This window comes from Austrofundulus limnaeus, unplaced genomic scaffold, assembly GCF_001266775.1.
Source record: "Austrofundulus limnaeus strain Quisiro unplaced genomic scaffold, Austrofundulus_limnaeus-1.0 Scaffold111, whole genome shotgun sequence".
NCBI classification, from domain to species: Eukaryota; Metazoa; Chordata; class Actinopteri; order Cyprinodontiformes; family Rivulidae; genus Austrofundulus; species Austrofundulus limnaeus.
This window is the reverse complement of record NW_013952513.1, coordinates 1,551,192-1,562,198: the sequence shown is the minus strand read 5'-3', so window position 1 is coordinate 1,562,198 and position 11,007 is coordinate 1,551,192. Positions and strand designations below refer to the sequence as shown.

Below are 11,007 nucleotides of genomic sequence, written 5' to 3'. Positions count from 1 at the left end.
AACCCCCCCCCCCCCCCCCCCCCCTTTCGTAATTTGCATCCGTACCCATGGGGACCAATGCCTGGTCCCCACGATGCACATTTGGTCCCCACGAGGCTGCTTAATCGGAAAAAGGGTTCCCACGATATAGGAAAAACGTACACACACACTCACTCACACACACACACACACACACACACACACACACACACACACACAGAAAGACATGCACAGATGTGCAATATATTCATCAGTAAAAAGATTTTAGTTTTTTAGCAGCCACCATCTGACACCAAGTGCTGCAAAGGTGAAACCTTCCAGTTGAACTCTTTGCTCCTACTATAAAGTAACAAGGTACCTAAACCACCTGGTAGCGATGTGCGTATCAATACTAAAATACCCAAAATTTATGTTGTATAATTGATACAAAAATCAAAATATCAATACTTTGAAACTTCAGTGATTTCAGGTAATGGATATCATGTGTAACTAATATGAAGTTGGAGGGAACTACTTTTTCTTCCGTCTGAGTAATGCACAACCATGGCGGCACAGTCTCAGTCTGTAGATGATATATGTTGTTTTTTATGTTTATGTGTTCATGTAATGTAATGAAATGTAAGACTCTTTTTCATTTTTAAAGTATTTCTTAGTAATCAAGCAATAGTTTATTTAGATTGTGGTTTTACTTCATTTTTTTATTGTTTGAAACACCATTTCCCGTATTGTAAATGATTGAGTCCTCTGATTGGTTTAATATAACGGCTTTAGATTTACTACACACATAAGAGGTATTTGCATTAGAATCAGATCAGCAATGACGATACCAGCCTGATTTTGACTTTGTATCAGAATTGGAAAGGCAATCAGTGGTATCCCACATCACTACCTCCTGGTCAGACCTTTTTTATTTTATTTTTTTGTGGGGGGCGGGGCAGGGGGGTATTGTGTATTTTCCAGGCAAGTCCAGCCTTTTCAATGTAATTATTTGCATTACAGTATTCAAAAGTGTCTTCCAGGAGATCTTCAGCTCAGACATCTTTAGTGTCAGACAATAAGTTGTCTAAAATGTTACAGTGTGAGAGGGCCTTTAGGGTGTTATGAAAATGCTGTATCGTTCAAAAATAAATTTGACTTTGTATCTCAGCAGTGTCTAAACACCTTGAAATTGGCCTCTGTCTCTTGAAGAACCCACTACTATTTCTGACACTCCCACTTCAGCACATCTTAACAACAGCACTTTGGGGAAGAGTGCTTTGTGGGGCGGGAGCTCGGCTGCAGACTGAGCTCCAGGGAGGAGCATTATGTAAATAGGCGGTGCTTTGTACCAGTAAGTGTTTAGACTTGGCTACCGCAGGAAATTGAAGGATTTGTCAATCATGCATGAATGAGTCAAAGCAACACGCTGGGTATGTTTTTGATGAGGGAATGAATTTATAACATGGTATAAAGCTTTAAAAAAAAAAACAATTTTATATGACCCCCCTCCCCTCCCCCCAATAGATTTCGGCAGTCTTTTTAATGCATTGTGATTCGTCTGTATTATGTTTTATCCGCTTCCTGACAAATCTGTTTGTTGATCCTGAACGTAGATCTTGGAACTTTAGATATGGTGCTGTATAAAGAGCAGAACATGATAACAGGTGTGAAAGAAAAGGTAAAGAGTAATGCTCACAGTGCAGCAGGGTGTGGTTTAAAAATGCAAAGTGCATACAGTGATAATTGTGGGTGCTCTTGGTTTGAGTCTTGTTAACTGTCACACGCAGTGTCTCAACACCTGTCTTATGTTTTCACTCTGCATAATAAGGCTTCTATTTAAAAGGGCGAAAAGTGAAGATGCCAGCTGAGGTGTTACCTCGGCGCGCTGGAAGAAAATACCTCAATTATGAACAAGGGAATGAAAACTTTCTGGTTTGGCAGGAAAAACTTCTTATGTTTTTGCGATTGCAAGTGGGATTCTGACAGAATTGATGCAAACAAGGGCGAGACGGAAAACACGTTGCGAAACAGCATTATCACCATCAGGCACCAAAATATTCACAGGGAACAAAGCAGCTTTTCAACTGAGCTGAAGAGAACAACACAATACCTATCAACATATATATCACATCATTTACAGCTGATGCATCTGAACAGTTTTTTACACATTTATTAATGCCGGGTTTTCTCCTCTGCTGTGCTTTACTTCCTTTTTTGGATTCGCCCTTGACAGATGGATTGAGTTACTCTATTGAAGTTCTGGCAGAAGTAGCATCTTGCTGTGCTACTCAGACTGATGATGACTGCCTTTCTGCTGGCAGGTGTCCACCCTCTGCCGGTAACAATCAGCAAATGACAGTCGCAGACTTTTAACGTGTCTGTGTCCCTCAGCAGTGTCACACCCAGCAGCAACACCAAACAACTGTCCAGCGATTATAGGAAGCCTTCTCTGCTCAACGCGAGCTGTTCGGACTCAAGGGACTTTTAGAAAGAGCACATAGAGTTAGGTGCAGTTGTGCCATAAAAGCGGCCCCTGAAAGGACAATGATGCCTAAAAGAATACCAGCTGATGGTAAATGGTTTAAAAATCGTCGACCTTAAAGCCACACAGACTAAGGTAAAAATGCATTTAGAAAGCATGCATTTCTCAATAAAACATTCAAATGTGCTGATACATAGAAACCAGCCAGAACCCTCACATTAAAGTGCCTGTGATGTGGGTATCCTTAAAATACAAAAAATCAAAGAAAACATCTTTATATTTAGGAAACTTGGCATAATACACAGGATTTGCCCCATTTTGTTACACAACTGCTTCTTTTCTTTTAAAATTGGCTCAGTCAAACTGAAACAGGAAGTGACATCAAAGGGGAACTTTAAAGAAAAAAAAACTCCCTGGTCTTTGTTTATTGAAATACTATTATTTGAACTCTGACATTTCTTCATCTCTCTGATAGTATGAAGGAATTATTGGGGTACACTAATTATAGTTACACCACACATAGTCTATTTTGTTTTATGATGGTAGTGTAATGACTGATAAATGTGATTTATGATTACCTGCATGATTCTATTTTATTAGCAACATGCCTGGAAGAAATACAATTCATATTTGTATGTTTAAAATCATTGGGATAGGTTTATATTTGTTGGTGGGCATGTCTCTGACCAAAATGATAGGGACCCCTTCCTAATCGACGACATAAAAAGAGGCGGAGTCATGCCCTGAAGCAGATGTTATAATCTTTGTCACTTCCTTGTTTCGGTCTGATTTCCTGGTGATGCATTAGACAGATTTTCAGCGAGAGCTCTCTGGTTTTCTGTATGGTTACTCTCACACTCACATTATATTTGCACATTCTCATATGATTTTGCACGCATCCTGGTAATGAACGTGCAGTAACGATTATTTTCTTTCAAGTAATTCAAAATATTATAAAGAAACATCAGATTCTTCTTTGTCTGGATTTCAGCCCTTGTAGCAACGCTCTGTTCACCTGTAGACACTCCTTGTTGGCATCGCATCCTGTTACTTCACACGCAAATATATCACCAACTTGTTTGTCTCATTGGCTTTTATTTTTTTGCTATATCAATGTTATGTTTCCAATGCATTTATATTTATTACAAAAATGTTGATGTCAAAGGCACATTAAAGTCAAAGTTACATTTTTTTTCTTTGAAGAAAAGGTTGAGTTTTCCCCTCAATATCAAATAATTTGCCCAACATTTTAAAACGATGATTTTCCAGTCGGAGTAGTCTCCCGTTAGAGACATGCCAATGACAAGCTAACTAAAGAGGGGCATTTGTGGGGGGTGTCATAATGATTACTGACAATGAAATTTTAATTAGGGAGATTGAGGGAGCGCTTTGACTTAATTGTATCCGGTGCTGAATGTAAAAATAGTTAACATTTCACTTTGCAAAACCTCGAAGCTAAATCCTAAATTTGACTGACATTTTACAAAAGGTGACACATGAACAACACGTTCTGTAAATATATTTTAGAACTTGTATTTGTCCTAAAATAAAAGTCAAGCTTATCAATTTTTTTTTTCTCTCATAGCGACAGCAGGGCATGAAGCGCAGTCAGCCTAACCCCTCGCCTGTGTCACACTCTTTGCTGGAAACTTTTTCAGATCAGAAGTGAATTCTTCATGCTGATCTCAGGACATGGGTCTGCTGCATTTGTCACAGCCACTTTCCTCAACTTAACTCGAATCGGTTCGCTGAGGCTGGAAGTATGCAGACTGCAGCGATGTGATGGGAAGCTGTTTGACTCCTTCAGCCACTGTGTGCAACAAGCTCTCACTGTGGAAAGCTATTTTTATGTTTTGATTAGTTATATTTTCTTTTCTTTAGCATGTTTCACATCAGTGGGCAACAGATATCACATTGGCTTTTCATATACAGTATATTCAGCTTTGGAGAAGATAGTCATGGTTTTTCATGTCTTTGAGGCTCAAATGAGGAAAGGTTTGAGCCCAGGAAGGTTTCCTGGTTGGGACTGGCATGTGTTTTGGCACGGAGTGTGTATTCTCAACAGGATTCTGGTGGATTAGTGTCCATTTGGATGACAGAGCGGTCCGCGGCACGGGCTGACATTCAGCTTCAGGGCGTCTGCAGTCCTCACACTGATCGTAAAGTTCAGTCTCGCTGTTATCTTTTAATAACACCAGGATGCCAAAAACACTTTATATTCAGAGTCAAAGATTCCGCGTGACGACCAGGACAGTGAACGGTTTGATATTCTGCGCGCATGTGTTGTAGTCTGAGGCGGGTATGTCAGATGGAGCCGAGGCCACGCTGCAGCGTGGTGGGTCGGAGGTTCACGGGGGTCTACTGGTGGGTTCGGGGCTGCGAGGCATGGCAGCACATTTCACGTTTGATCCCGGTCGGGGTACATCCATGCACACAGGGTGACTGCTGTGGTCCATCTGGTGCAGGCTTTAATCACAACTCACTTATTTACACAAACACACACACACACACTGCAGAAACACAAAACCCATAAAGCTTATCAACCGAGGCTCCTGCTCTCATCAAACCTTTTTATTTACATTATTTATTTTTCTCATCTCTTCACTTATTTGTTCGCAGAAAGAATCTCCTTTACACAGTCTGCTGCTCAATCCTCAAGCAGGGAAAAAAGAAAAAAACATGTGAGGCCTATCTGTCACAGTGTTTTAAACCTCATCAGAAAATCTCACTATCAGATTTGCTTAAATGACTGCACCGTGGCTTTTGATAAGGAATAACCTTTCAGAAATTGGACACATATCCAGAGTCTTTTAGAAGGCTGGCCATCGGCACCGTGGACCACAGAACCATGCCCACACTGCACAAATCCATCTCTGAAAATGTCACTTCATGCTTGAAGAAAACCAAGTGTGTAATGCAGTGTAAGTAAAAAAAAACTCCTCCTCAGTGGGTTTAAATGCCTACATGCTTCTAGTCATGTTATTTTGTGTTGTTGAGACTTTCGCCCGATTAAAGAGTAAAAAAAGTGGAGAAAACATTCTAGATGTTTTTTTAGTAAAAGGTACAAACAAAATGTACACCTCATAGAAAGAAAGATAAAAAATGTTTTAAAACTTACATTTACGTGTCTTAGTCAGCTGATACACTTAATATCGCTAAAGTTAAATAAGGCCAATAATGATGTTTAGGTTCTAGGAAAAATATTCTTGTTTCAATTAAACCAGTAAATCTGTATTTACCTGTCAAACGCCATCAACAAAAAGAAAATTCTTCCTGTAAACTGACTTTCCTGTTCAGCTCCAGACATCTCTAAGAACCAGCGAAAAGGTGCAGAAACATCACTTTCCCTTTACACTTATGAGGAAGCCAGCCTTCCATCATTTATTCATGATGACAGCAGATATTTTGCCTCATCCCCGGCAATTAGCAAATCAATAAAAAAAACGAACCAGCTCTGCAGCCATCAGTTCTTAAAGGAGACGAAACAGCGTTGTTCATCAACATGCCAGGATGCCAGACGCAGACAATCGCTCACCTACGGGCCGTGTTGTCAGGATTTCAGGCGCTGAGCTGCCAACATTGGGCCACGTTTCCAAATGTGACTGCTTTTAAAATGATGGGAGCATAGTTGTGGCTCGGTCAGAAGGTCCTCACCTACGAAATGGGTGTTTGATATGGAGGGGGGTAAAAAAAAAGACCACTTCGTGTTGTTTTTGTCAGAAAAATTGTGTTTGCATTATCAATTATTTGGTCTGGTATGAAAGACGACTGAGCTGAAGCCATTTGAGTGAGATTATCACAGATGGAGACGGGTCAGTAAAGGGCCTGCGCTGGCTAATGCCTCTTTTGTTAAGGTTTGAAAGGTTGACATATATCCACGCTGCGTTTTGATATTGCTGTCAGTTTTACAATTATTTCAGTAAGGCTGAAAGCTCCGCCACGTGTGTCAAACACCTACTGTATTTTACGCAGAACAACTCACATTCGATTTGATTTCGTGCTGAACCTGCCGTCTTGTTTTCCAGCGGATATCAAAATATCCGAACAGATTTGCAAACACGGTTCTTTCTTCTCTTCAGTCGTGTCTGTTTTCTCATTCTCTTTGTATTTATCCTTCTTAAGCCAGATAAAACAACTGCAACTGAACGCGAGAACATTACTCTGGACAGGCAACAATATTTTTCCCCTCTCTGAAAATAAATGTTGGAGTTTCTGAGGAAAAAGAGCAACCCTGTGATTCTTTAGAACGGTGAACTGAACAGCAGGAAGTAGAATTTCTTCTCCACCCTTTTGAAAAGTACAAATATAGGCTCAACAATTGGATCTATAACCCACTACCTAATTTGGGATAATTATGATTTACTCATGCTAATCTGTGCATTATAAAAGCTGTCGCTCAGTTTGGTAATAATAGCAGAGTGGATAATTTAGCTTTAAGTGGTGGGTGTGACTCTTATGTATTGTACTTTTGTTTAATCCATATTATTCACTTAAGAGAATTTAATACTTTGCTATAGTGTGTTTATTTTCCTAAACATAGGATTTTGTAGTGGTGCACACAGTTTACTAAGGAAAAAAAGAAGTTATGTAAGTGGCAAGAGAACAATTTGAAGGGAGTTAACGCTGGAAAAGCAGCTTAAGTATTTAATAGCTTATTTTTAATTTTTGTCTATGAAGTTAATACATGTATTGTGATTTGAATTAATGTATAATCAATAAGGAATAATTGGTTTATTTGTATTGCTACGAATTGATGTGATGCACAAAAAAAGCATCGTGCAGATGTGGTAAATTGTGCAAACAAACAAAAAAAGACAGACAGGCTGTAAAAATGGCATGTAGGAGAAAGAGTCTACTTAGCTTGCAGTGTTTGTGTACAGTGTATAGCTGTGAGAAAAGGTGTGTGTGTGTGTGTGTGTGTGTGTGTGTGTGTGTGTGTGTGTGTGTGTGTTGCATGTGGGGGTGCATCAGTCTGCAGACACCTGCTCCATTCTGCAGTGATGGCTCCCAGCGGGACACAAGCTCAGCTGCTGATCACTAGGCCCTCCCTGCAGCACTGGTGGCCAACACACACAAAAATACACACACATATATGGATGAACACACACACAGACACACTCCTCTTCCAACAAATGTGAACCCTTCAAGCTCCCTCAGTTCCTCGTAACTGAACCACCACATGTGCTCAGATCAGCCATAAACACGGCACGATGCACAGGCTGCACCGTCTGCCTTCATGTGGTGCTGAATGTAAATTCAGTCATGCAGGGTGGTCTTAACTCACCCCACCGTTGCCAGTTTTATGCGATAGGTGTGATATTGTTTTGAAAAAAGGCTGTCGTTTCTTTCGTTTTGCATTTTACATCCTTGTAGCTAAAACGCTTTCACCGACAGGATCCCTTTTTCTGCATTTGCCGTTATTTTGTTCGACGAATATTCTGCCCCCACAACTGCTAATTTAAAATTTACAGCAGATCATCTGATAGTTCAGAACATTATACAAAAGCCACATTTGTTTTTTCCTCTCAGTCTTGCTGTAATCAGCCGCTATTGTGCTCGTGGTGTGATTATTTCTGATCCTGCAATTTGCACATTTCTGCGTTTCTCCGTCTGCGAGCGTCTCTTTCTGTTTTCCAGCGCCGTCCTTCAGCCTGCTGCACCTGTTTGTGCCTCGGTGACAGCAGGGTTGCAGAGCATAAGTGAACTAATTTCCTGGATATAGACAACACGGCAATCAAGGCACGGAGAAATGCAGCGAGCGGCAGATGGAAGGAGCTAATTATTGTTATGAAATAGAGATGACCTCTAACTATCTGCTGGCTGCTTATTCCGTGGTAACACACGGTTGCCAGCTCTTATGCCACCGACCACCCCTTTTTTCCCCCCTTCTTTTTTTTTGTTGCATTTTGTAGGGATTATAAATGACTTAAGGCAGGTTTGAAATGCAGCCTTTCTTTCTTTGTTAAATGTGGAAACAGGAAAGAATGCAGTTGTCAAACAAAGCCCAGTATCACATAGAGAACGGCAGCTGCTTGCAGTGGGTAATCAGTGCAGCTTTCTCCAAATTAACAGCATTCACTTCTGAAGCATGATGCTCAGAGTGTGTTTGTAGACGTGGGTTGTTTTGGAAATTGGATCTTATTGCCAGGAAAAAAGAAGGGAAAAAAAGGATTTGTTGGCAACTTGATTTTTGTTTCCACAAATTTCACCTCGTCGTTTCAGATGGACGTCGCAATCGTCCCGATCGAAAACACAAGAATGTTGGTTTGAATTGTCCGTTTGCTTCTCCCTGTGCCTGACCTCTAATCGCTCAGGGAAGTAATTCTGCGAGTGCTCGTTTGAACGCCACTGCCTTACAAGCTTTAACCACAGGATGCACTGAGAGCATGCACACACTGACACGGAGGCAAAGCAAGCTGCCCAAACACACACAAAACTCTGTACTGCAAAACGAATGCAGTTGCAACAACAAGGTGTAGTGCAAATATGCCACATAAAACAAATTAATTAAACTGTGCAATGAATATCAAAAAAGCGTATTAGCTTCAATTTTTTAAAATAAATATCCCTCACAGATTATTTGTTTCATTTTTTAATTCTATTATTAACAATGCAGCAAAAAATTTACACGCCACCTTTATTTCTTTTTAAAAGCAGCAGCCTAAAAAAATAAATAAATCAGTGCTGCTTTTGAGGCTTTACACAGCAAAACAACCAGAATCTTCCAGCACATTTCTCTAATGTATGCAAATGATCTGGCTGTGCCTAATGAAGGCACCATTAATCACTTTAACGATGGTCTTTTTTAACCTGGGTATTCATGCACATGCGCGCGCACACACACACACACACCTACACACACACACACACATATATATGTGCTTACACACATTCCCCTTCAAAAACAAACATCATCAGAAAAGTAGAGATTACAAAAGAGAAAAAGTTTTACCCATTTTTTAAAGAAGTGATTTGCTAAAAAAAAAACATTTAGTATAATTTTTATAAATACATTTGATTTTTTTTACTCTAAAGATGTCGTAACTGTTGATTGTTTTTACCCTCATTGAAAATAAAATGAAGCTAGACACCTCTTTGTAATGCTCCACCCTTAAAAACGACACTAATCTCTACAAAATCCCATCTATTAAGGTGCTAAAAAGATTTCTTAAACAAGGGTAACTTGTCAAATGGTATTTATGCCAAAAATCCAGCTGATTAGTTCCTGGTTTCGACAAATAATTTATGGTTCAGCACCTATAGGCAAACAGCTGATAGCACTGTTGTGGGTCTAAACCAAAGCTTCTCTAAAGCATCAACAAAACACTGGACAGATGGCTTTGAACTTGTGTAAGAATTCAAAGCAAAAAAAAAAAAAAAACTTTAAAAAAGGAAAAAAGAAAAAAAGATATGTTTTAAGCCCAGTTCCATGAGGACATATTCCACTGCTTCTTCCTTTTTTTTTTCCTCCATGAATTTACATACACTTGATGGAAACCCCTGGGTACAGTCAGCAGCATGACAGTCGGTTATGAAGGCTTCCGGGAGGCTCCGGGGTGTGGATCTGAGCCAGATTGAAGGGGAGCCGAAGCAACGAAGAGCCCACAGCAGATTAGACACCCACAGCTTCATGTCGCTTTTATGCGGCAAGCGAGGGATTTTCTTACAACGCTTTTCGCCTAAATGCTCAAGGTTCTCCTCGTGCCCCCTTCTTCCAACTGCTTTTCCCTCAAGTAATTTCCCCTATGTAAACTGCAATGCTGATTACAGTGGAAAATGCATATTTGCAGACTTGCCCCCCCAATTCATAATGTCAGTTAAATTGAACAGGTTGAGTCCACTTATCTGAGATTATTTAAAGTTTGAACACATTTTGTAAGCACATATATAGCTTCAGCAATATCCGCGAACTGATGAAGAAATTTTATTCAGCGTCAAAGCTCGAAATGAAAATTTGAACACCGTGGCTTCCACAGAATTTGTGCAAATTTACCGAAGATATTATCCGCTCAGATGCACACTGACGCAGGCATGCATGCACACACGCAAACACCTCAAATTCCCTTGATGATAATATGACTGGCAGAGGCTAAAGACAGAGTAGGCGGCCGTAATTGAACAAACATAACAATGTAAATATTTACTAATGCTATCCACTGGGATACAGGCAGAATCCCACAAATTCATCTGCTCTCTTCTTCTTCTTCTTTTTGTACCCCTTTCTACTACTTGAACGCACAAAAGACCATCTTTAACAAAACCAACGACCACAATCGTCTTCATTTTATGCTTGTTTGTTAGAGAGGTGGAGATATATATATATATATGCACATATATATCGGTCTGTCTATCCTCTTACCAGGGGTGACCTGTAGCCCATCTGGGCGGGCGATGACAGGAGATCCCTGGGAAATAGCGGCGAGTGTGTCTCGGGGACGGAGCCCACGCCACTGGCTGCTAGTCCCGAGAGCTGCCCGTACCTCGCCATCATCTTGAGATGCTGCTCACAGAACACACACGCTCATACAAAGACACAGGAGGAGAGGGGGTGGGGGGGAGGAGAGACG

General features: G+C 40.4%; 1 protein-coding gene across 2 annotated transcripts in view; it reads right to left on the bottom strand.

The window, feature by feature from the left end:
* Positions 1 to 10,998, bottom strand: part of LOC106521586 (ELAV like neuron-specific RNA binding protein 4) — a gene marked incomplete at its 3' end in the record, with an annotated part of 55,400 nt that extends 44,402 nt beyond the window's left edge. For both annotated transcript variants that reach the window (XM_014014229.1, XM_014014230.1), the window contains 1 exon segment: positions 10,800 to 10,998. In XM_014014229.1, coding sequence (XP_013869683.1) covers positions 10,800 to 10,931 — 132 coding nt within the window.
* Between the last annotated feature and the right edge of the window lie 9 nt (positions 10,999 to 11,007).